This window comes from Rhinatrema bivittatum, chromosome 3 (assembly GCF_901001135.1).
Source record: "Rhinatrema bivittatum chromosome 3, aRhiBiv1.1, whole genome shotgun sequence".
Classification (NCBI taxonomy): domain Eukaryota; kingdom Metazoa; phylum Chordata; class Amphibia; order Gymnophiona; family Rhinatrematidae; genus Rhinatrema; species Rhinatrema bivittatum.
This window is the reverse complement of record NC_042617.1, coordinates 158,505,276-158,531,375: the sequence shown is the minus strand read 5'-3', so window position 1 is coordinate 158,531,375 and position 26,100 is coordinate 158,505,276. Positions and strand designations below refer to the sequence as shown.

General features: G+C 42.2%; 1 protein-coding gene across 1 annotated transcript in view; it reads left to right on the top strand.

Annotated features, from left to right (window-relative positions):
- Nucleotides 1-26,100, top strand: part of LOC115087120 (probable methyltransferase TARBP1) — a 421,872-nt gene that overhangs the window by 331,646 nt on the left and 64,126 nt on the right. The window contains exon 19 of the mRNA XM_029593877.1: nt 3,325-3,396. Coding sequence (XP_029449737.1) covers nt 3,325-3,396 — 72 coding nt within the window. The remainder of the gene's footprint in view (nt 1-3,324; nt 3,397-26,100) is intronic.

Below are 26,100 nucleotides of genomic sequence, written 5' to 3'. Positions count from 1 at the left end.
CTGGATGTAATAAATGACTGCTTCATGGAGCAATTGGTCCAGGAACCAACAAGAGAGGGAGCTATTTTAGATTTAATTCTTAGTGGAACGCAGGATTTGGTGAGAGAGGTAACTCTGGTGGAGCCACTTGGCAACAGTGATCATAACATGATCAAATTTAAACTAATAACTGGAAGGGAGACTAAGTAAATCTGCAGCTCTAACACTAAACTTTCAAAAGGGAAACTTTGATAAAATAAGGAAAAAAGTTAAAAAAACGGAAAGGTGCAGATGCAAAGGTTAAAAGTGTTCAACAGGCATGGACATTGTTTAAAAATACAATCCTAGAGGCACAGTCCATATGTATTCCACACATTAAGAAAGGTGGAAGGAAGGCAAAACGATTACTGTCATGGTTAAAAGGTGAGGTGAAAGAGGCTATTTTAGCCAAAAAAAACATCCTTCAAAAATTGGAAGAAGGATCCATCTGAAGAAAATAGAATAAAACATAAGCATTGTTAAGTTAAGTGTAAAACATTGATAAGACAGGCGAAGAGAGAATTTGAAATGAAGTTGGCCATAGAAGCAAAAACTCATAATAAAACCTTTTTTAAATATATCTGAAGCAAGAAACCTGTGAGGGAGTCGGTTGGACCATTAGATGACCAAGGGGTTAAAGGGGCTCTTAGGGAAGATAAGGCCATTGCAGAAAGACTAAATGAATTCTTTGCTTCCGTGATTACTAATGAGGATGTTGGGGAGATACCAGTTCCGGAGATGGTTTTTAGGGGTGATGAGTCAGACAAACTGAACGAAATCACTGTGAACCTGGAAGATGTAGTAGGCCAGAATTACAAACTAAAGAGTAGCAAATCACCTGGACCAGATGGTATGCATCCTAGGGTACTGAAAGAACTAAAAAATGAAATTTCTGATCTATTTTTTAAAATTTGTAACCTATCATTAAAATCATCCATTGTATCTGAAGACTGGAGGGTGGCCAATGTAACCCCAATATTTAAAAAAGGCTCCAGAGGCGATCCGGGTAACTATAGACCAGTGAGCCTGACTTCAGTGCCGGGAAAATTAATGGAAACTCTTCTCAAGATCAAAATCGTAGAGCATATAGAAAGACATGGTTTAATGGAACACAGTCAACCTGGATTTACCCAAGGGAAGTCTTGCCTAACAAATCTGCTTCATTTTTTGAAGGGGTTAATAAACATGTGGATAAAGGTGAACGGCGGGTAGATGTAGTGTATTTGAATTTTCAGAAGGCGTTTGACAAAGTCCCTCATGAGAGGCTTATAAGAAAACAAAAAAGTCATGGGATAGAGGCGATGTCCTTTCGTGGATTACAAACTGGTTAAAAGACTGGAAACAGAGAGTAGGATTAAATGGTGAATTTTCTCAGTGGAAAAGGGTAAACAGTGGAGTGCCTTAGGGATCTGTACTTGGACCGGTGCTTTTCAATATATATATATATATAGATATATATATAGAGAGAGAGAGAGAGAATGAATACGACGAGTGAGGTTATCAAATTTGCAGATGGTACAAAATTATTCAGAGTAGTTAAATCACAAGCGGATTGTGATACATTACAGGAGGTCCTTGCAAGACTAGAAGATGGCAGATGAAATTTAATGTGGACAAGTGCTAGGTGTTGCATATAGGGAAAAATAACCCTTGCTGTAGTTACACGATGTTAGGTTCCATTTTAGGAGTTTCCACCCAGGAAAAAGTTCTAGGAATCATAGTGGATAATACTTTAAAATCATCAGCTCAGTGTGCTGTAGCAGTCAAAAAGGCAAACAGAATGTTAGGAATTATTAGGAAGGGAATGGTTAATAAAACGGAAAATGTCATAATGCCTCTATATCGCTCCTTGGTGAGACCGCACCTTGAATACTGTGTACAATTCTGGTCGCCGCATCTCAAAAAAGATATAGTTACGATGGAGAAGGTACAGAGAAGGGCAACCAAAATGATAAAGGGGATGGAACAGCTCCTCTATGAGGAAAGGCTGAAGAGGTTAGGGCTGTTCAGCTTGGAGAAGAGGTGGCTGATGGGGGATACGATAGAGGTCTTTAACATCATGAGAGGTCTTGAACGAGTAGATGTGAATCGGTTATTTACACATTTGAATAATAGAAGGACTAGGAGGCATTCCATGAAGTTAGCAAGTAGCACATTTAAGACTAATTGGAGAAAATTCTTTTTCACTCAATGCACAATAAAGCTCTGGAATTTATTGCCAGAGGATGTGGTTAGTGCAGTTAGTGTAGCTGGCTTCAAAATAGGGTTGGATAAGTTCTTGGAGAAGTTCATTAACCGGACGCCGGCAAAATTGAGCGTCCGGTTTTCGACCCGACAGCCACCGGCTGACTTCAAATTATTATTATTATTATTATTTTTTTACTTTTTTTTACTCTTAGGGACCTCCGACTTAATATCGGTAGCATGGGATCTTCCTACTGTTTGGGTAATTGCCAGGTTCTTGTGGCCTGGTTTGGCCTCTGTTGGAAACAGGATGCTGGGCTTGATGGACCCTTGGTCTGACCCAGCATGGCAATTTCTTATGTTTTTATGAATACCTCTGCAATGGAGGGCACTCTGCTTTCTTGGCACTGACTGTTTTCTTTATGTATCATTCAAGTTTCTTTTCATTTATTCCACCCTCCTGCTCTTTTCAGACTCTGCCAATATGTTTGATGTTTTCTTTCCATTTTCACATCTAGAATACATAGATACCAACTTTACAACATTCAGAAAATCCTCTCCTCTTTCAGTGCTTACCAATTATTTCTTCAAGATGTTTTCACTTCTGATTTGGTCTTCCTGACTCTGCTCTGCACCTTCTCCAGCTTCTGCAAAGTCCAGCTATTTTCCACCAATCAAGTTACTGTCTCCTCCTCTCTGGGAATCTCTTCATTGGCTGTCAAGATTTTGTCAATTCAAAATCCTTCTGCTATTAATGTTATCCTGGACTGGTGGGGATTCAGCTAGCTTGGGGGCCTAAATAAGTTAATCATTAAACAGTGAATGGAAGTTGATTGAAGTAACTTTATTTTTTTCTTTTAACAATACTAGTCTTTTCTAGAATGACATTTCCAATTTGAGAGAGTAAGTAGGGCCTGGTGGTTAGAATAATAGACTGGGAACCTGGAAAGCTAGATTCAAGTGTCCCATTGCTTCAGGTACCCTTTTAGAATGCATGATCTCTAGTGAGGGACTCATTGTACCTGTTTGTAATTTGTTGTAAAGATAAATGTTGAAATATTTTGTAAATGTCTATAGACCTTTGTGACCCTTTGCTAACTAGAGTCTTTTTCATATTGAAAGGCTCATTCAAGACGTGTGCGCCTTCATTGAAAACCTTGGTGATAACTGTGCAGCAAACATTGCCACAGAAAGGTACGTGAATATTTGTGTTGATATCTTGCAGAATAATCTTATACATCATTCCTATATTTAGTTAGAACAAAATTGTGTCCATTTCCTAGGAAACACTGCACATTTGAGGCACACCATAAAAGTGAGTTACAGTTGTGCTCATAAGTTTACATATCCCTGGTAGAATTTGTAAAATGTGTAGCATTTTAAGAAAACATGAGTGATCAGACAAAACACATCTGTGTTTCAGATTAAGCTATTATGCATCACAGAACAGCACAATCATTAAACAAACCATAGCAATAAAGGAAATAATAAAATGGTCCTGTTCAAAAAGTTGCAAACCTTTTAGTTCGTAATATCTTGTATTACCCCCTTTTGCATCAACGACGGCTTGCAGTCTTGCGATAGTTGTGAATGAGGCCCTTTATTTTCTTCTGTGGTAAAGCTGCCCATTCCTCTTGGTAAAAAGCATCCAGATCCTATAAATTCTTTGAATATCTAGCATGAACTGCAGGTTTGAGTTCTTTCCCTACATATAACAGCCCCCCTGCCTATATTCTCCCCAAAGCACACCCCCACCTCCAAAAAGCATCCTCCCCTCTCAAAAAAACACCCGTGTCCGTCCCCCTACCACCACCCCACCCCCGTCGAACCCTTATGCCTAATCTGGTTAACATCCAGTTAACTCTGAATTTAGCTTAATACAGTTTCTTGTAATTAGTTAATTGTATTAATCTCTTCATCTATCCTTTCTCTAGTCCGCTGGACCCTTTCACTTCCTCTCCTCTCCCATCTTGTTCCTTTATCTCCCTGTTACATGTAACTTTATTTTCCATTTCTAATCCTCGTTTAATATCCCTGTTGATTGTAAACCGATGTGATATGCAAATGAATGCCGGTATATAAAAGTTTTCAAATAAAGTGTATCGACGTTGAGGTCAGGAGATTGTGATGGCCATTCCAGAACCTTCACTTTCTTCTGTTGTAGCCATGTCATGTTGAAATTCTAGGTGCGCCCCATGCGCAGCTTCCTGGCTGATGAATGCAAATTTTCCTCCAATGTTTTCTGATAAGATGCTGTGTTAATCCTGCTATCCATTTTGACTAAATTCCCTGGGCCGTTGCAGCTCACACACTCCTAAAACAGCAGAGATTCACCTCCATGCTTCACAGTAGGGATGGTGTGCTTCTCTTCATGGGCTTTGTTGACTCCTCTCCAAACATAGCGCTTATGGTTGTGTCCATAAAGTTCAGTTTTGGTGTCCTCACTCCAAATTATTTTGTTCCATAAGTTTTGAGGCTTCTCGAGGTGCTGTTTGGTGTATTGTAAGTGGGCTGTTTTGTGGCGGTGGTGCAGCAGTGGCTTTTTCTTAGCGTTCAGATAGATGGATCCAGAACCAGTGGGTTATGCACCTCTAACAGCAGATGGAGATGGAGCAACGCTGACATCACGGTATACATACCCCTGCACTGAAATCAGCCTGCCAGTATTCTCCACCTCCAGCAGATGGTGGACTTGCAATTCCCTACTGGGGATTGCTTAAAAAAAGAGATAAGGAAATTTATTCGCCCCGCTCTCCTGTGGTGATAGCTTAGGATCCCTCCCTCAGTCAAATTTTCCAGAGGTGATATCTTCAGGTCCCTCCCTTAGATGAATGCTTTGGTCCGGTAGCTGGTTTAGGTTGGTGTGAACTTAGCTGTAAAACAAAAACAAAAAAATGCAGCTGAAAGGCAAGCGGGTGCAGGAAGCCAAGCGCGGTGGTGAAGGTCTATGCCCTCTCCCCCTTTAGCCGGAGACCGACACTGTTCTTGACTGGGTCGGGCTGAACTCAGTTAAAAAAAAAAAAAAAAAAGAGGTAAGGGAGAGTTAATTTTAGGGATTGCTCTTCCCTTCTGTCTCTGTGCTCAGTACGCTGATCCAACGTCTGTTCCTGCCTCTGGGGAAGCTTGGGGACTTGGGCAGCTTGGTGGGTTAAGCAGCCTTCTGGGCTAGGCCCCACTGTCAGGCTTGGATTGTTCACCGCATGGTAGGTTGCAGCGGTGTTTGCGCGCTTTTTTTCTCTGCGTATAAGGCTGCCTTCTTCAGGTATGTCAGTTCACGCTTATGCGCTTGGCTGTGCTTCTAGTTGTGCGCCTAGCTGGACACTCAGTTGTGCGCATAGGGGCACCTTGGTGGACGCACAGTGGTGCGCTTAAGGTTGCCTAGGCGGGTGCTCAAGTTGCATACGGAGTGGGTGCTCAGGTAGGTGCTCAGTTGAGCGTCTATCTGAATGATGTATTAGGATCCTAATTTTTGTGCACCTAAATTTTGAGTGCCTATTTTTTTCAATTGCCTATTGTGAACACAGCTGGGCGCATAGTTCTCAGACACCTATTGGAACGTATTGAAAACTCTACGGCGCCGATGGCAAAAAAACCTAAGCACCTAAATCTTTTACTGCTTGCTGTATTTGGGCATCTCAGCCTGGCATTCCCTCTAACGTGTCAGTACTTTGTGGAGGCTCAGGGAGAATTCTCTCTGTCTGATTTTGCTAAGCCAGGTCTTTCTCAGCAAGATGTGAAAATGTATTAAAAAAAAAAAAAGCTGCCAGAGGTTTCACCTATATTTGGGGCTCCCCTAACTGGTTTGTCAGCAGGGGAAGGTAGTTCTGGGGGAGTAGGACTGACACCCCCTGGTTTTGGCATGGACCTCTCTGCCTTTCTTCAGGCGCAGTCATCGGCCCCATCCAATCTTAACATATCAGGATCGCAGGCTGATGTGTTCCGCATGCCTGGTGCTACGGGTAAGCATCTGAGTATGTCTAGACCTGCTGCGGGTTATGCTGATAGGAAACCGCACGCATGGTTCATCCTCGTTTGGTTAAGATCCCGCTCATTTTGGATTTTTTTGCAGGATGGATTGAGTAAGGGGTTGGCCCTTAATTCATTGAAAGCACAGATGGCGGCTCTTGTCTGTTTTCAAGGTCAGGCGGATAGTAGACCCTTGACAGCTCCTCCAGATGTGGCTCTTTTTCTAAAAAGGGATGAAGCATCTTCATCCTTCCCTGCAGCTGCCGATGCCCTTGTGGAGTCTTAACCATTTTGGTTTGGATTTTCTAGATTTCCTTTTTTCTTTTTGACTGTTGCATAGCCTTTCCTTGAGGTTACTTATCTTGAAAGCGGTGTTTTTTGTGGCAATTGTTCCTGGCAAGGCCCCTTTCTTGCAAGGAACTGTTCTGTAAGTGACTCGGGGGGCAATACAGTTGCGTACTGTTCTGTCCTTTTTTTTTTTTTTTTTTTAACCAAAAGTGGTCTCGGATTTTCATTTTAAATCAATTAATTCCCTGCCAATTCTGGATAGGCAGAGAGATGTGGATAAATATAATCTGTTAAGATCCTTGGATGTCAAGAGGCATATTTTGAGGTATGTAGAGGTTTCTGAATCTCTTAGGAAGATGGATCAGCTATTTATACTCCATGGTGGGAGTAAACAGGGTTAATCGGCATCACAGTCTACAATAGCCTACTGGATTAAGGAGGTAGTCACGGCCACATTCGTGGATGCTGAACAAGAATTGCCTAGTCACGTGAGGACTCATTCCACTAGGGCTCAGGCAGTGTCATGAGCAGAGATTATAATGCTGCCTCCTGTCAAGATTTGCCAAGCTGCAACGTGGTCCTCCTTGCAAACCTTTTCCAAGAATTACCGCCTGGATGTGCAGGCCCAGGAGGACACAGCCTATGCACATGCGGTATTGATTGACCATGGGCAGCCTCCCACCCTCTTTGGGAGTAGCTTTGGCACATCCCACTAATTCTGAATTCACCTATCCGAATGCTAAGAGAGGAGAAATTACTCCTTACCTGATAATTTCCTTTTCTTTAATAAGAATAGGTGGATCCACCCTCAGCTGCTGGATGTGTTTGCCATTATCCTCCTGTATGGCTGTGTTCCAGGGATCACTGGTAAGTGTCAGTCCAGACCCTAGACTAGTGTTATTACACTCCTCATCTAAGCTCATTGGTTTGCAGTTAGCTGTGTGCTGGAGTGGTTGTCTCTTAATAATTGTTTTGTTAGTTTGTCATAGTTGGCTTTTGCAGAGAATGCAGGCAGGCTGTCAGTGCAAGGGTATATGATGTCAGCTTTGCTCTGACTCCATCTGCTGGTAGAGATGCATAATCCACTGGTTCTGGATCCACGTAACCTTATTAAAGAAAAGGAAATTATCAGGTAAGTAGTAATTTCTCTTTTTCTGGCAACTCTACCATTTAGCCCATTTTTGTTCAAGTATTTCCTTATTGTGCATGCTGAAACACCCACACCACTTTGTTTCAGAGAAAGCCTGTATTTTAGTAGAAGTTGCTTGTGAAGATTTCTTTGCATCCTGGCAAATTTTCCTGGCAGTTGTGTCTGAAATCTTTCTTAGTCTACCTAACCGTGGCTTGATATTAACAGAGCCTATAATTTTCCACTTCTTGATCAGAGTTTGAACAGTACTGATTGGCATTTTCAAATCTCTGGATATCTTTGTATATGCTTTTCCTGATTTATAAAGTTGAACTACTGTTGCTCGCAGATCTTTTGACAGTTCATTTGCTTTCCCCATGCTTCAGTAAACACTAAAGCCAGTGCAGCCCTAGATGAAATGCACAAGGATTTCTCAAGAACTATAAAATTCATTGACTTTTTATACACAGAAATTAATTACAATCAAACAAGTATAGGTGTGGATACCTATCCTTCATTGCCATCTCAACCTGTGTATGTCATCTTGAGTGTATATTAGCCCAAACATTCAAGGTTATGCAAACTTTTGAACAGGACTATTTTATTATTTCTTTTGTTGCTATGGTTTGTTTAATGATTGCTATTCTGTAATGCATAATAGTTTAATTTGAAATGCAATAAAATAACAGGTGTTTTTGTCTGATCTCTCATGTTTCTTAAAATGCTACACATCTTACAAATTCTGTCAGAGGTATGTAAACTTATGATCACAATTGTAATTGCATTTTCATGAACAGTCACTGCTGCTGCCATTTGTTTTATTTTTTTAAGTTGTAACCTGTAAAACAGTGAGCAGCTAAAATTCTTTTGTCATCACTCATGAGCAACCGTAATGATCTCAAAATGCCAGTGTTCTGCTTAATAAACAATCAGGCACAGAATTCTCCATTTAATAATAGTTAATGTATGTTATTGTATATAATACTTTTTGGAGTTTATAATTTATATAAGGTTATCCACAGTGAATAAGGTTATAAACAGTCCCTTATTGAGTGTATAATTTGCAATGCTACTTATTATGTTCTTCTGTTGTTTTCCATCAGGTACTGTTTCTTTTCTCCTCTTCCTGTTTTTCCCTCTCTTCTCTCGCCCCCTTCTCTCTTCCTATCTGCTCCCTCTCCCCCCACCCTGGTTTTTTGTAATTTCCTCCTTCAGTTATATTGTAAACTGGCATGATGTGCCCACAAATGTCGATATATAAAAGCTAATAAATAAATAAATAAATAAAAAGTTATATTGACTATGCAAATATTGCACATGTAACTTGTGTTTCTACGTCCAACTGACTGTATTTGTAAGTATTAGATTAAACCCTCATGTGGGTAAAATAAAAATTGAGAACACTGAGAGATGAATATTCAGCATGTTTCTCCTGCTAAATTTGGGATTTAAAAATCCCCACGTGCTGACCACCTCTAGCTTATCAGGCTAAATAGTTAAGATGGGTAACCCAGAGGTGTTCTGGGAGTGGAGTTAAGTTATCCAGCTAAGGCCTGGATTTTGCACTAATACCTATGCGAAGAGCTAAGTTACTGCAAATTGCGATAACTTTTTCGCACTTTGGGATAAGTACCAGAATGTGGTATTTCCTACATACAACCACTGGGGGGGGGGGGGACCATAGAGAGAGAGCGAGACTCACACTAGATAGGTAATTATATCCCTATGGAAGGCCCATCTAGTAACTCGAGGTGAGGTTTAGGTATTAGTGTCGGAGTTAGGGGCAATTTTGACATTCAAAGTGAGACGTACGAACAGAGCTGTGAAGATTTGATGACCCTCTGAGTGAGGATACTCACCCAAAGCTGAGATTTGTGCAATGTTCTCTCAACCTAGCTTGATGGACTCTCTACCTGATAACCCTCTCCCTCTCTGGTGTTAGCTAGATAAACTTCCCGATAGCTGATATAGGGTATGTCACTGAATATCTGGAATAAATTAGCTAGATAGGTTTATCTTGCTAACTTATCCACTCTCTACCCAGCTGAATATTGATCTTTAAACTATATAATTTGTTTAGGATTTTTGACCAAGATCCAGGTGTGAGCTGTGGGCTAAGAATGGTCCCTTTTTGGCTGAGATATTGTGGAAGCATAGAATATAACAGCAGTTAGACCATAAGACCTATGTAGTCTGTCTATTTTAATTCTTAATTCAATGCCATAGACCCTATGTAATCTCTGGTTCTCTACTCACTGCTTTGCGATGAGAGATCCTCTGTGCTTATCCCATGGCTTTCTTGAATTTCCACATCCACTGAGAGGTCATTCCATGTATCCACCACCCTTTCCATAGAGAAATATTTTCTGATGCTCCTGAGTCTGTTCCCCCCACCTCTTGAGCTTTAATACCATGATCTCTTGTTCTAGAGGTTTGCTTCCTGTGCCTGATTTATACATTTGCGGTGTATGACTCTCTTCATATCTGCCTGTCTCTTCTTTCCTCTAGATCCTTAAGTCTCATCTCAAGGGGGTTTTGGTGCAGATACTGCATTATTTTTATAGCTTTTTTTCTGGGCTGCCTCCACCCCTTTCTATATTTTTTCAGAGATAAGGTTTCTAGAATTAGACACAATATTCTAGGTGAGGTTTCATTAACCTGTACAGAGGCATTATCACCTCCTTTATTTCATACTTGTTATGCTTTTCCCTGTGCACACTGGTGTTTTCCTTGTCTGCTTGTCACACTGTTTTGCTGCTTTGAGGTAATCAGGCACAGTCACCCCAAGGTGCCTCTCCAGGTTAATGCACATCAGTATCTTACTGCCAACTGTGTACTGCTGTCTTGGATTTCTACAACCCAAATGAATGGCTCTGCACTTTTTCACATTAACTGCCAAATACTCAACTACACATTGAGTTTTCTTCGATTACATCTCATTCTTTCTTCTTCCTCAGATGCATTCACTCAAAAAAGTAAACTGCTACCTCCTCTGCAATATCATTCATACAAATATTGAACAGAACGAGCCCCTGAGGCACTCCACTCCTTTTTTTCCTCAGAGTGAATTCCATTAACCATCCTCTGCTTATTGATCAACCAGCTTCTAATTCAGTTCATTCCCTTGGGGCCTACCCCCTGGCTGCACAGTTTATTTATAAGTTTTCTGTGCATGATAGTATCAAAAGCTTTGCTGAAATCCACATACACTACATTTACTACATACCCCTGATCTAGTTTTCTGGTTACCTTATCAAAGAAATTGATCAAATTTGTCTGACATGTTCTCCCTGTGGTAAACATATGCTGCTTTAGATTCTTCATCCTGCTAGATTCAAGAAACTTTAATGGAGACTCTACTAATGGAAAGGATAGTAATTTCCCCACCACTGGTAAGGCTAAAAAGCCTGGAAGCTCTCTTATTCTCTCCATTATCATTCTCAGTCTTTCTCCTTTCCCAGGTCAATATTCAGCTGGACAGGGAGTGATTAAGTTAACCAGATAAATCTATCTAGCTAATTTATTCCAAACATTCAGCATCGCACCCTATGCCTGGCTATTGGGAAGTTTATCTCATCTCTGAAGATTCATTAAACAGATCTATCAATGGACCTGCCAGACTACATCTGAGCTCCCTTAAAATCCCAGAATGTATCCCATCCAGTCCCATAACTTAATCTGCTGACACTTTTGATAGTTCCATCCAAAATGGTGTGGCATCTATACCACTACCAGTTGTATAAATATTTTTGTCAGGAATAACAGCCCAATGCAATCATTTTCCATTAACCACATGCTTATCTATTTTAATTTTTTTCTATGTATAATCTGAATTTTTCACCTAGGATCTTAGAGGTCCATATTTAATAAGCCAGATAACTTTTTTCCAAAATTTTCAGCAGGATAAATGCCCTGCTGAATATACTGACCTAAAGTAGCCGGATAACTAAAAAAAAACTTAACCGGTTATGTTTTAATTATAAACTGGTTAGGTTTTTAAGGTATCCAGTCTTGTGTGGCCTGCAGCTGATTCGCACCCCCTCTCTAATATGTTTTAAGTAGCCCTGTCAGGTTGAGCAGTCCCCAACCCCCAACAAAGATTTTTAAAAATGTTTTACAGGGTCACGATTGCACCCCCACCTCTCTCCTTCCCATATTTTTTTTTTTTTACTCTCTTGCCCTCCAACTCTGAATCCACATGCAACCTCAACATGTACCCCCACTGCCGTCCCCTCTCTCCCAGATCCATTAAATCCCTTCCGGGAGCAAGGTACTTCTTACCCACTACTTATCCTTCCAGCACTGTTCTGATAACAGAAGCACTAGAAATACAAGTTGCAGTTTTTATCTTACACAACTCACTGTAATCCGTCTATGCTTAATCTTTTGAAATCTTTGTGGGAATGGCCTTTAGCTATGGAGGTAGATATTTCTAAATCTGGCCACTTCACTGTTAGCACAAAGACCTGCATAAGGGTAGGGCAGCCCAGACGTCCCCAGAAAGCTTATCCAAAGACTAAAGCTCCATCGTTACTGTACTGCACAACTCCTATGGTATGTCCCCTTTTATTTCTGTGTACATTTTTTTTCATAATGCTTTTGCAGTTTTTCCTTTGCTTCTGTCACTTGTAATTTCCCAGAACTGAGGGCATAGAGCACTTTTTTGAAATGATTAAAGCTGCAAAAATAGCTGCTTTTTAAACATCTATATAAGAAAAGCAGCTAGTGGGAAGAAATGCCTTTAAGTTAGGTAGATCTGCTTTTCTAAAGATAGCTTAAGTACTGTGAAAATTAACAGGGTAACTTTTCAAAACACGATGGGCCGTTATCGCGTGCGTTAGGGCCTTATCACGTGCAATAATGCCCTAACGCATGCGATAACGACTGCATTGCAGTGATATAATGTAATTAAGGGAAAGGGGAGGGGTTTGGGCGAGATAAAAAAAAAATTGGGGGCCGGTTGCGCTTTGGACAATAATGTTGCACATTTTTGCCGGCAGTAGTGTCGGATATAGATACACCTTCTGCAGGGGCACTATTGGGGTAATACCGTGTGCCACAGCCATAACCGCGGCGGGCAAAAATGCACTGCCGCGATACGGCGGGGTGCACACTATCGCCCCCCCCGCCCCTTTTCTGGCCATGGCTCTTCATTCGATAAAGAAAATGATGCAAGCAAATAAATAAGGATAAGCGGATATAGAGCACCCAGCATACAATCTCCAGATACTACCTGGAAATTATTGTATCCCTTAGATAATCGTAGTCAACAAACCGACAGGTTGAATAGCAAAACATATACTCTCCCATGAGAATTTCATCAATGTAAATTCCATGCCATAAACCAAATAGTACTTAATGTGTATTTGTTACCGGATAATATTGGCACCCTCTGGGGTACATTGTATAAAAAAGCGCAAGCGCGTACTTTTGTTCGCGCACCAGGCGCAAACAAGAGTATGCCGGATTTTATAAGATACGCACGTATCTTATAAAATCCGGGGTCGGCGCGTGCAAGGGGGTGCAGGTTTGTGCACCTTGCGTGCGCTGAGCCCAGCGCGCGCTGCCCGTTCCCTCTGAGGCTGCTCAGTGGAAACTTTCCTTCTGCCTCCCCCCACCTTCCCCTCCCTTCCCCTTCCCCTCCCTTCCCCTACCCACTCCCCCCCAGCCCTATCTACACCCCCCCACCTTCATTCCCAAAGTTACGCCTGCTCGAGGGCCGGCTGCCGGCGCGCCAGGTTCCAGTCTGGGGGCTGGTCTGGAGGCCGCTGCCACGCCCCCGGGCCGGAACCACGCCCGCGGCTCTGCCCCCGGAATGCCTCGGGTGACGCGCCGCCGCGACACGCCCCCGACACACCCCCCTAGGAAAGCCCCAGGACTTACACGCGTCCCGGGGCTTGCGTGTGCCCCCGAGCCTATGCAAGATAGGCTCAGCGCGCGCAGGGGGGGTTTGGGGTAGGTTTTCGGGGGTTACGCGCTTAACCCTTTGAAAATCTACCCCTCTATGTAAAGTATGATCTATTTTTGTTGATATATGTGCCCTATTGTAAATAAAAATAAATAAATTCCGCTATATTTATAGCGTAATGAAAAATCCTGTGGTATGTAACCTACACTCAGAGAGGGTAACTTTCAAATTGGCGTGCAGGTGCACATTTGGGTGCATGCATCGGCCCGCACTCATGGGTGCTGCTATTTTATAACTTGCGAGCATGTTATAAAATAATCGGGCCGCACGCATATGTGTGCCAAATTTTAAGGGGGGGGGGCGCGCAAATCAAGCTCATACTGCATAAGTCGAGGATTTTAATAGGGGCACGCGCCCATGCCATTCCCAGTTGACCAGTTTGTCTACTAATTCATCCAATTAAAAGCTAGGTCCCCCTGCTTTGATGGCCTACACCCCTTCCTCCCAAGTTACCCCAGACCCATTAAACCCCTTAAACCCCTCAGAAATGGTTCAGTCCTTTTATTTTATGACTGATACATCATCCATGACAGAAGTAAAGTTGCACGGAGGGGACCTCTGCACGTGCCGGGGCGCGTAAGTGTTTACGCATGCTTCTCTTGGCCATGCCCTGAAACACCCAATGCCCGCGCCCCTTTTTAAAAATTTTTGAGAAATGCATGCCATGGTATTTGTGTGTATCTGGGCGATCTTTAAAATAGGGTCAGCACACGCAAGCCCAACTTATTTGTGCATCCCCTATTGATGCACACGCCAAGCTTTCAAAATTCATCTTAAACCTTTTAAGCAGAAACTTAGAAAAATGTTAAAGCATGGATCAGAAAGTAAGCAACATTTTCAGTTTGCAAGCTAAAGTTATATCCCCAGTGACCATAATTTTTATGCAGATATTTTTATACCAACCTGTCTTTCAAGTAGATAGCTAGACTTTTAACTGCTCAGTTCAGTAACTTTTTCTCGAGATCTAAGCTGTTATCATATCTAAATAATACCTTTGACAAATCTATTTTTCTAAAGCACTATAAACATTTTAAATACACTACACACTAACAACCCTTTAAACAGAAATTTTAAAAAGTTAAACCAAATAAGGAGACTAGGAAAGGTGTGAAATTATCTGATATAAACATAGACGCAGAATTAACTGCGTTTCTTGAAACACCTTCTGAAGAACAAATTGAGTTCAGGGGGACATTGTTAGTATCCTTTGTACATGAAATAGATAGAGATTTAATATTAAGAACATTCCTATGTAATCGTAATAAAACATACCTAGGACAAAAAGTCTGGATCTATCCAGATGTCACAAGAGACACCCAGATGAGAAGGAGAAAGTTTGTAGACATGCAAGAAGCTAAATCCTTGGGGATTCAACTTGCTATTAGATATCCGTGCAAATGTATGTTTACTCATAAGGACAACAAGTATATTTTTTATGATCCTGTGCAGTTAAGGTTATTCTTAGATAACTGTAAAAGTGAGGTCAATATTACCTAACTATTGAGGAAATTAGGAAAAGATAGATACTGCAATTTTATTTAAGATAATTTCTTTTTGGAACATGCTCCAATAAGTGACTCCTGAGAACCTATATTACTTTATAAAGAATGATTCACAGAAATGATGTTTATATTAAAATTGATGTTTTTGATGGATATGTACCTTGTGAATGTAAATGATATAAACTTTCTGTTTGATGTAAAAGAAATAAATTTCATAAATAAAGAATTAAAAAAAAAAAAGTTAAACCAAGAAATATTTTAAAACAGTTTAGAAGCCCAAATTGTATCCTCAGTGAGCATAAGGCTTATGAGAGCCTGTACAATATGTGCTACCTAACCTTATTGAGGCTACAATTACATTGCAACCATTGCCAAGGCAGGAGAATTAAATATCTCATTAAAAAATGAGGAGGGTGTAGCATACTGTTTAAAGCAGTGGGCTATGAACCACTGAAACCAGGATTTAAATCCCACTGCAGCTCCTTGTGATCTTGTGTAAGTCACTTTTTAGTCTCCATTACCCCAGGTACAAAATTAATTGTAAGCCCTCTGGGGCTTTGCCAAAAATCAAAATATAAATAAAAAAAAGGTCAGATCAAACCTTTTAATCACCTTTTAATGGAACATATTTATTAATATTATTTGATTTATTTTCTGCTTTTCATGCTATATGGCAGACCTGGACAAATCTGGTCCAGAACTAGGAGCTCTCTCTAAAAATTAAAGTACTAGGATTGATATCTATAACCTCACCTTCCAATCCTTCCTCTCCCGAAATGCACTCATACATCTTTAGGAATGAGCGGCGCTTGTACTGTGTTTCCACCATAGAAGATCTGGTTAAAGGGGGAACAGAGAGAGGGATGGGAGCAGTGGGATGAGAGGTAACTGCTTCAGTAGGCACTACAATGTTTCTAGGTGCTATAACAACCTGGTGCTTGGGATTTGTCTAGCCCTGAGATATCACTCAGTCAAATCAATTAGTTGTTTATTTATTACATGCTCTTACAGCAGGTCATCTACATTGTAAAGTATGTTACAATGTAGATGCAGAACAAGCATCGACCGAGCATCATCATTTGGAATATCAACTGGGAAACAATCATATGAGAACACCATCTAAAACAAAAATGAAGAACAAGGTGGTGGGGTGGGGGAGAGGCTAAACTGAGCAAACCTCATGCAGATAATTAGTTGAAAGGTGTGTATGTCCAGGTCAGGCAAGGGGTCGGGAGCACCCTTTGCTGAGGGCGAAAGCCTCTGTGAATAACCTTGTTTTCAGGTTCTTCTTCTAAGTCACCAGGTCCGCCAAGCGTCTTATGACCAGAAGCAGGGAGTTCTAAAGGGTTGTGACTGAGCCAAGAAAGGTCCTTTTCCTATTCAGATGAGTCTGATTTCTTTGGAGCTCGGGACTGTTAGGCAGATATTAGGTAGCGTGTGTAAAGGATGAGCCGGGATATATAGGGAGAGTCGGTGGGTCAGGCCCTTGAGAACTTTGAAAGCCAGGACCAGAAGAATTTTGAAGATGTAAAGATGAGAGATTGGCAGGCACTTGAGGACTTTCAGCAGAGGAGTGACTGGTTCAAATTTACGAGCCTTGAGCAAGGTCTTGAATGCAGAATTTTGGATGAGATGCTGATGGTGGGTGAGTTTTTTTGGAGAGGACTTTGTAGAAGGAATTGCAATGGTCTAATCAGGAGATAACAAAGGCTTGCATGATTGTAGCATAGACTGAAGCATTCAACAATATTGTATCAAAATGCGATTTTTATAATTGTATTTTTTTTTTTTTATTTCTCATTTGCAAGACTTCAGTTCTTATTTCCTCTGACTATTCTTTTGGTTCATAACCTTCAGTGTGTTTCTGTTTTTCATCTATATTTTTTATTTATAGACCAATCTTAAATATTGACCAACTACTGACAGCAATCAGACTCGCTTAGGGGCGGATTTTCAGAGCCCTGCTCGCGTAAATCCGCCCAAAACCGGGCGGATTTACGCGAGCAGGGCCCTGCGCGCCGGGAAGCCTATTTTACATAGGCCTCCCGGCGCGCGCAGAGCCCCGGGACTCGCGTAAGTCCCGGGGTTCTCGGAGGGGGGCGTGTCGGGGGCGTGTCGGGGGGCGGGCCCGGTCGTCGCGGTGTTCCGGGGGCGTGTCGGCAGCGTTTTGGGGGCGGGTACGGGGGCGTGGCTACGGCCCGGGGGCGTGGCCGCGTCCTCCGTACCCGCCCCCAGGTCGCGGCCCGGCGCGCAGCAGGCCCGCTGGCGCGCGGGGATTTACGTCTCCCTCCGGGAGGCGTAAATCCCCCGACAAAGGTAAGGGGGGGCTGTAGACAGGGCCGGGTGGGTGGGTTAGGTAGGGGAAGGGAGGGTAAGGTGAGGGGAGGGCAAAGGAAAGTTCCCTCCGAGGCCGCTCCGATTTCGGAGCGGCCTTGGAGGGAACGGGGGGAGGCAGCGCGGCTCGGCGCGCGCAGGCTATACAAAATCGATAGCCTTGCGCGCGCCGATCCAGGATTTTAGTGGATACGCGCGGCTCCGCGCGTATCTACTAAAATCCAGCGTACTTTTGCTTGAGTCTGATGCGCAAGCAAAAGTAGGCTGATCGCGCTTCTTTTAAAATCTACCCCTTAGTTTATTGTCATCGTACTATGTTAAGAGTTGTTATTGTCACAGGTCTTAAGTAGAAATTCTGAGATGAAAGTTGTTCCTAGCTGTGCTGTTGCTTAGCAGAGCAGAGCACAAGCTGCTAATCTACCAAGCCTATTCATATCTTGAGATCTTTAACCTAGAAAGCCAGAATTTTATTGGCCAGATATAAATGTTAGGCCAAAAAATTACAGGGTTTTTTCCATGTGCCACTAATTTTGTTTGCTTAAAGTTGAATATTGTGCAAAACTTCAGTTTCTACCACCTTCAAAAGAAATTATTGTATAGAGATGAATTAACTAATTCAGCATGCATTCATTTTTTGTATAGTGTATAGCGGAAAAATACTTCTTTCTAAAAGCTGTGCAAATAACATTGCAAGACTTTTTGCAAAAGGCATAGTATCTAATTACTATAATTTGAGACTTGCAGATTTAGAGTTCTTATTTAACTCTTGCTAGTCCATTTCATCAGTCCAAAAATCCTTAATCTGGGCATCAGAGCATTGCAGAAAATTCACAATCTGCTGCTGCTAGCAATTATCTTTAATTATTTAGGGGATCTATGCAATAAAGCTCACTCCAAGTAAAGTTTATTATGCACTTGGAAAAAATATTGGCCTCTGTATTCAAAGGTTGTTGTTCCTGTAAGTTAGCTGGATAAAACTTAGCCAGTTATCTTACATGGGACATCACCGTATTTGGTGCTGCTTAACTGGATATTATATTCGGCTAAATTAGATCTGCTGTATGGAAGGTCTGACTTATCTAGTTAACATAACCGGATAAGTACAAATATCACTACTTACCTGATTAAGGGCCAGATTCAGTACGGCCGGTGTGTGTCATGAGGGTTTTAAAAGACACCAGAGTATTTACATATTTCCCAGTATGCTCACAAATCAGTTGCAAAAAAGGGGCGGAACATGGGCGCTCTGGGACTTTAACATGAAATGTGCACAAAGTATGCTCACACAGGTGCGCTGGAGTCTCCTGCCACGTAACTTTACTTCTGCTAAGTAATAAAATAAAAAATCCTAGGCTAGTCAGCGGGTTTTTAAGGGTTGGTGCTAACAGGGTAAAAGGAAGGCTTTTTAACTGGGGGGGGGGGGGGGTTAGGAAGTCCTATCCCTTACATGGGTGAATTGGGAACAAACCGGGGAACTGGTAATTGCGTCAACATGCGTGCCTACTAAAATCCCTCCACTTGCGTGGTAGAAGTGCCATTTGTCCGCACATGCGCTCGTTCATATAAAATTATGCACACATGTACATGCATACAGCCTATTTTATACCATTCGCGTGTAAGTTATTATATGGCCATGTCCTTTGGTGCAAGCCAGCATACACGCGTACATGTGTGCCTGTGCGCTGGTATCAGGTACCATCCCTGTGCATCAGATCCTAAGTTGGCCAGATAAATAGTGCCGTCCCAATCCACCCACTGCCTGCCCATAGCTTATCCTGCTATCTATGAAGCTGGATAAATGATTTATACAGCTAAATGGCAACAGCTGAATATAGTAACCGTACAAGGTACACTCACTGGGCAACAAGAACTATTTTCTCTATATGATATCACATAACACTAAGTAAGAGAAAAGTGTGCAATTTTATTATCATAATTTCAATATAACTTCAGGAATGTGTCCATAAAACATGAAACCATACTCACACTCACATTCATTCACACCTTAAAATCATCAGAATACACAATAAGGCCAGCATATATGTTTACAATGAATCTATATGATGTTATAATGTACATACAATACAGCATATGGCTAATTCCCTGTGGACATGTCCACTTACAATCTATTTAATACTAAAATACGTAATACATCTGTATCTTTCCTTAATGCTGGTTCCTCTCGTGTGATTCTTTTCTATAGAAATCTCCGTTTTAAGCTTGATTATGTTCATGTGGTCTGACCCCAACAAGCGGCCCCTGTTTCACTTGCGTTTGCTTCCTCAGGGGGACTGCAACCACTGAGAAAACCAAACGTAAATTTTAATTTTAAACCCTAACACTCAGGACACACTCACCATATATATCTGTTCACCAAATGTTTACCTCAAAGATGTCTATACTCAAATTATTCTCCAGACTGCATCAATCTTCTTTTTTCTTTTTTCTATTATTTCTGAGCTTTCTGACCACCCGCAAACAGCATTTCCAAAGAAAGTTCCTCGTCAAGATCTCATCAATTGAATTATATAACACACCAAAATTCACATTCTAAACATGAAGCTACATAAAATTCAACTATGCTTTGACTACGTCCCTGAATCTCTTCACAACTCTACACTTACCGATTACCCAGCGCGGCGTACAAGGAACCGGTTACAACCTATCTTCTCACAACAATTTGTGACTACGCCATGATTTTACTCACATACTCAAACTTTCCCCGGTAATCCTTTTTAAGACTAGTACGTCGGGCCCCCGCCCTAACGTACTGAATCACATGCTACTACATTCCGCATGCCGCAACACTACGGCATGACGTCATAATGTACTCAACTTGACTTCCGCTCCTCTTTCCCTTCTGCGACTGAAGAACTGAGGGGCTTTGGTATTCTGAAATGTGGCCATGAGATCCATTGCCGGAGTGGACCATCTGTTGCATATCATTTGATAGGCTTCCTCGCACAGTTCCCACTCGCCTGGGTCGAGATGATGTCAACTGAGAAAGTCAGCTTGAATGTTGTCTACCCTGGCAATGTGTGAGGCTGCGATGCTGAGCAGATGTTGTTCTGCCCAGGCGATCAGCTGTTGTGCTTCCTGAGCTAGCAGTAAGCTTCGGGTTCCTCCCTCACAGTTGATGTAAGCTACCTGGTCGCATTGTCAGAAAGAACCCGTACCGACTTCCCGCAAAGGAGAGGTTGAAGAGCGATTAAGGCTAAACGAACCGCTCTGGTCTCTAACAAATTGATCAACCACTGCGCTTCCTCTTCGGACCACTGACCTTGAACAGAAGTTTTCTGACATACCGCTCCCCAGCCTGAAAGACTGGCATCAGTAGTGACCACAATCCATTCCGGAATCTCTAGAAGTAAACCCCGTTGTAGATTCGCTGGCTGTAACCACCAATCTAAGCTGGAACGAGCCGACTCTGTAAGAGGAAGGGGAAGGTGGTATAGTTCCGAAACTGGATTCCAGCATAAAAGCAATGCAGACTGAAGTGGTTTCATATGCACAAAGGTGCAGGGAACCAACTCCAGAGTAGAGGTCATTGAACCTAAAACTATCAAGTAATCCCGCACACAAGGAATAGGAATAGACTGTAAGTCCCGAACTTGTGATTGAAGCTTGAAAAGGCGATGCTTCAGAAGGACGAGTGTCGAACCGTGCACCCAAAAACTCCAAAGATTGGGAAGGCAATAGGTGACTCTTGTCTTCGTTGATCACCCAACCTAGAGACTGTAAAAGACTGATTACCCTATAGATTGTATAACAACAAAGAAATTCCGACTTTTCTCGAATTAACCAGTCATCCAGGTATGGATGTACCAACAGGCCTTCCTTCCTGAGTTGTGCGGCTACTGCAACCATTATCTTGGTAAATGTTCTGGGAGCTGTGGCTAATCCGAACGGGAGAGCCCTGAATTGATAATGTTGTCCTAGAATGCAAAATCTGAGAAACTTCTGATGATCGGATCGAATGCCGATATGAAGATAAGCTTCGGTGAGGTCGAGAGATGCTAGAAATTCTCCTCTGTGTACCGAAGCTATGACAGACCGGAGAGTTTCCATCCGAAACTTTGGAATCCTTAGACAACGGTTGATTCTTTTGAGATCGAGAATGGGATGAAAGGTTCCTTTCTTTTTGGGAACAACGAAGAAAATTGAATAACGACCTCTCCGATGCTCTGATGTTGGAACTGGAACTATGGCTCCTAGGTCGCTTAAACACTGTAGTGAGTCTTGGATTATGAGACGCTTTTGTAGAGAAGAACACGGGGAAATTAGAAACTGGTGGTGAAGCCGCCGAACAAAATCTAAAGCGTAACCTTGATTTCTCACTGATAGAACCCATTGATCTGACGTACATCTGGCCCATTCTCGGTAAAACAGAGACAAACTGCCCCCTATGACGGGAACCGGAGAAAGGACCGGCCTTATCTCATTGGACAGACTTTGTACCTCCTGAGACTTGGGAAGATCCAGGTCTGCCAAAGCGGCGGCCACGAAAGGACTGAGACCAATTCTGATGTCTACCTGAAGACTGTTTAGCTGGAGGAGCTGACGGACAAGAAGAACAAAATCTTCTGTTAGACCGAAAACGAGAGCGAGAAGAAAGAGCTACTAGGTCTAGGAAGGTTCTCTGGTAATTTGTGAATCTTATTTTCCCCAAGGGACAAAATTAAATCTTCCAATTCCTTACCAAATAGTAATTTTCCCTTAAAGGGTAAAGCCCCTAATTGAGCTTTGGAGGATGCGTCTGCAGACCAATTCCTCAACCAGAGAAGTCTGCGAGCCGATACTGAGGCAACGATAGAGCGAGCCGAAGTCCTAAGGAGATCATATAAGGAATCTGCACTGTAAGCAACTGTAGCTTCCAGTCTACCAGCCTGTGCAACTTCCTCTTCAGAGAGGGAAGAATTGTTCTGTAAAGCCTGGACCCATCTTAGTCCAGCTCGCAAAGCCAAGCTACTACGCATGGCCGCCCGCACACCAAGAGCAGAAACCTCAAAAATTCACTTAAGCTGAACCTCCAGCTTACGATCTTGGAGATCTTTAAGAGCCGTTGCTCCAGTTACTGGAATAGTTGTTTTCTTAGTGACGGCTGATACAGCGGCATCTACCTTAGGAAATTTTAAAATTTCCAAAGCTTCCTCAGGTAATGGATACAATTTTTCCATGGCTCGTGCTACCTTAAGCCCCAACTCAGGAGTATCCCACTCCCTATAGAGAAGGTCAGTGAGAGAAAGATGAAAAGGAAATGATGTTGTGGGACCTCTAAGGCCAAGCAACACTGGGTCAATGTTACCCATCCAAGAATCCTTTACTGGAACCTCTAGACCCAACTCCAGTAAAATTGCTGGAATTAAAGGACCAAGTTCCTCTCTTCTAAACAGTCGGACTACTTTGGATCATCTCCATCTGCAACATGAGGGTCTGAACTAGCACCCAAAGCAGGATCTTCATTTAAATCCCCCTCCGGCAGGGACTTGTCCGGAATAGGTAAAGAGTCATGTTCAGAATCTTCTGAAGAAGAAAAAAATTGTCTGACCCGGACGAAGGGGACACTTCGGAGCTGACCCCACTCCCAAATCCTTAGATCTGGCCCTTTTAGAGGAGCGTGGCCTTAACTTCTGATCAGAAGAGAGACCCTTATGTTTCTTATGAAATTTCTTAGATTTGTAAGCTTTGTGAAGAAAACGAATAAAATCCCTTGAAAAAGCAGAAGAAGAAGAAGAGTCTGAAATCTCCTCTACGCTATCAGCAGATAAATATGACCCTGCTTCACGCGGCTTGTCCCCCCCCAGGGACCGTCTGCTGTGGCGACAGTGGAGGCGGGTCTGAAGCACCCTGAATAGCTTGTTGTGTCGCCACCCTCAGAGTAGATAAGAGTGCCTCAGTCCCAGCACTGCAGGGAAATGAGTCCGGGGCAGGAGAGCAGCTGGGCCAAGGTTTTGGGGTCGCGCGAAGTGCCCGAGTCCCTTTTGTTACCGGCAAACTTGACGAGCCTCCCCCCCTGGGGAGGCAGGATGAACAGAGACTCTCCCTGGAGAGACGCATGTGTGCGTCTCCACAAGTGCGGCAGGCCGCGCCTCGCAGCATTACAATGAAAAAACCAGCGTGAAATGAAACAAACTATAAAAATAAAAGAAATTAATAGAAGTTCCGGCAAAAAAAACAAAGGCACAGCCCCACCGAGCACCAAAGGTAAATAACCCATGATTCAGCTGTCAAGAATAATTTATTTATTTTTTTACCTGACGAACAGGACCCCAGGAGCTGCTCCAAGTAGGGTGAGTGAGCCTGGCCCCCCGGTATCACCCTTGCCAGGAGTGGTTGCTGGGTTCAAAACCTCCCCAACTCCGGCAGCCTCAAAACCAGGAGGGATAGGCCTCCCAGGACTTGGCAACCTCCCGGGAGGCAGTGAGAATGGCTGAGAAGAAAATAAACCTTTTTTTTTTTTTTAAATAACTTAAATGAAAGGAACAGCCTCTCTTCAAGAGAAAAAGAAAGTCTACAAAAAAAATTAACTCCTAAACTACCTGTCTAAAAAATAACAAACTACCACAGACTGCAGGGGTTAGGGACATCCACCTCTGCTGGGAGACAGAGAAATACTGATGGACTGCAGGTGGTGCTCCAGAGTATACATCAGAGTCTGTAGAACGTTTCTCTGCCTCCCTCTGCTGGATTGGTGACATAACCCAGGGTCTGGACTGATCCAGGTACGTACAGGGAAACCATGTTGATTGTTCCCCATTAAGTCATATCAGTCTATAATTTTGTTTTGAAGAATAGCTTCTACCATTCTACCAGCAATGTCAGGATCCCCAGTTATTATATTTTCTGGGATCATCCCTGGAACCCTTTTTAAATATTGGTGTAAAATTGGCCACACTCCAGTCTATAGGAAATGTGCCATTTTAAATTATAATTAACAGATTACTAATAAAAGAACTATTATTTTTTGTGTCAGTAAGGATCTTCAAAGAGTGGTGATGGAAGGTGGCAACACTGGGAAAAATCTTGCCACCTTGTCTCAAAAGGAACATGGCATCTGACCATTTTCCTCCATTATCATATTGTGAAGCCAGTGCAATTGTTGGACCACACAGTCTGCTAGTACCTCAAAGCTCACATGAATGAGCTATGCACTCAAACCAAAACAATTGGTGAGCTCATAGATGCTTCAGAAGGACAGACTACTGTTCATGATCAAACCTCTGCACACCTGCAGTGGTGTTTAGCCACACTAACCCTGTCAAAAACAGCAATGACCCTTGACCTCTGGTATCCTATTGCCTTGTATAAATAAAAGTGGATTTATGTTTTTAAGTGCTCAAATGTATATTTGTGTATCTCTCCTATCACCTTCTCTCTGTCATTCTCTCTTACCTTCATATCTTCCCTGCCTGCTGGTGTCCTGTGAACCTTTTTTTTTTTTTTATACTGGGGGAAGGGAGGATTAGAGGGCCCACTGGCTAGTCAGTTGACCTCCCTCCTCCCCTCCTTTGTAACAAGCCAGGGAGTTGAGTGCTGCTGGGCCCCCACAAAAACTGTTCATGGTCAGTTCTGGCCAGCACATCTAAAAAAAAAAAAAAAACAAAAAAAAAAACAGAATTACAAAAGGTACAGAAAAGGGGTGTCCAAAATAATAAAGGAAATGGAACCATACTCCTGTGAAAGGCCAAAGAGGTTAGGGCTCTTCAGTTTTGAGAAGAGCTGATTGAGGGGAGATGTGCTAGTGATCTATAAAATGAGTGGATTGGAACATGTAAATGCAAATTGGTTGTTTACACTTTCCAAAAGTAGAAAGACTAGGGGATTTGTAATGAAGTTAATAGATGACACATTTAAGACAAATAGAAGAAAAAACGTTTTTACTCAATGCATAATTAAACTCTGGACTTCGCCTCCGGAGGATGTGATAAAAGATGTTAGTGTAACTGGGTTTAAAAAAAGGTTTGGACAAGTTTCTGGAAGAAAAGTCCATAAACATTAAGGTGGACGTGGAGAAATCCACTGCTTGTCCCTGAAATAAACAGCATGGAATCTATTAAACTTAGGAATCCTGCCAAGTACTTGAGACCTGGGTTGGCCACTGTTGGAAATCAGATTCTGGGTTTGATGGACCCTTGGTCTGATCCAGCTGGCAAAACTTAATGTTCTTATGTTCTAAATGCCTGCAGTGCTTATTGACCAGACTAATCATGGCAAGGGCAGCAGGCAAATACTTTGGAGACTGTTATTTACATATCACTATGAAACCTTCTGTGCTTTATACATTGTGAGGTATAGAGCAATGCTTGAAGAAGCTCTGTAACATGAAACATTTTGTTTGAGAAGACATATTCATGGTGTGAATATGTGTAAAAATTCTTGAGAAGTGTCAGCTGTGTTTTGGTTTGTCAAAGAAGAGTGGATAAATGTATTTATCCTCAAGGGCCTATGGATACAATTTATTTCTATACCTGGTGTACATTTTTAGCCCCTTGTATGCAATTATCTGAGCTCTCTCGATATCTTGAAGTTATCACCCAGTCCAAGGCACTTATTAAATAGTGTGCCCTTAATGAGCACTTGTCTTTCTTTATTAAAATGTCTTTATCGCCTGAGAAAATACTAGGCGATATACATAACACATACATAGTAAAAGCATAAAAACATAAAGACATAAAACGAATAAAACATTAAAACATAAAACAAAATTGCAA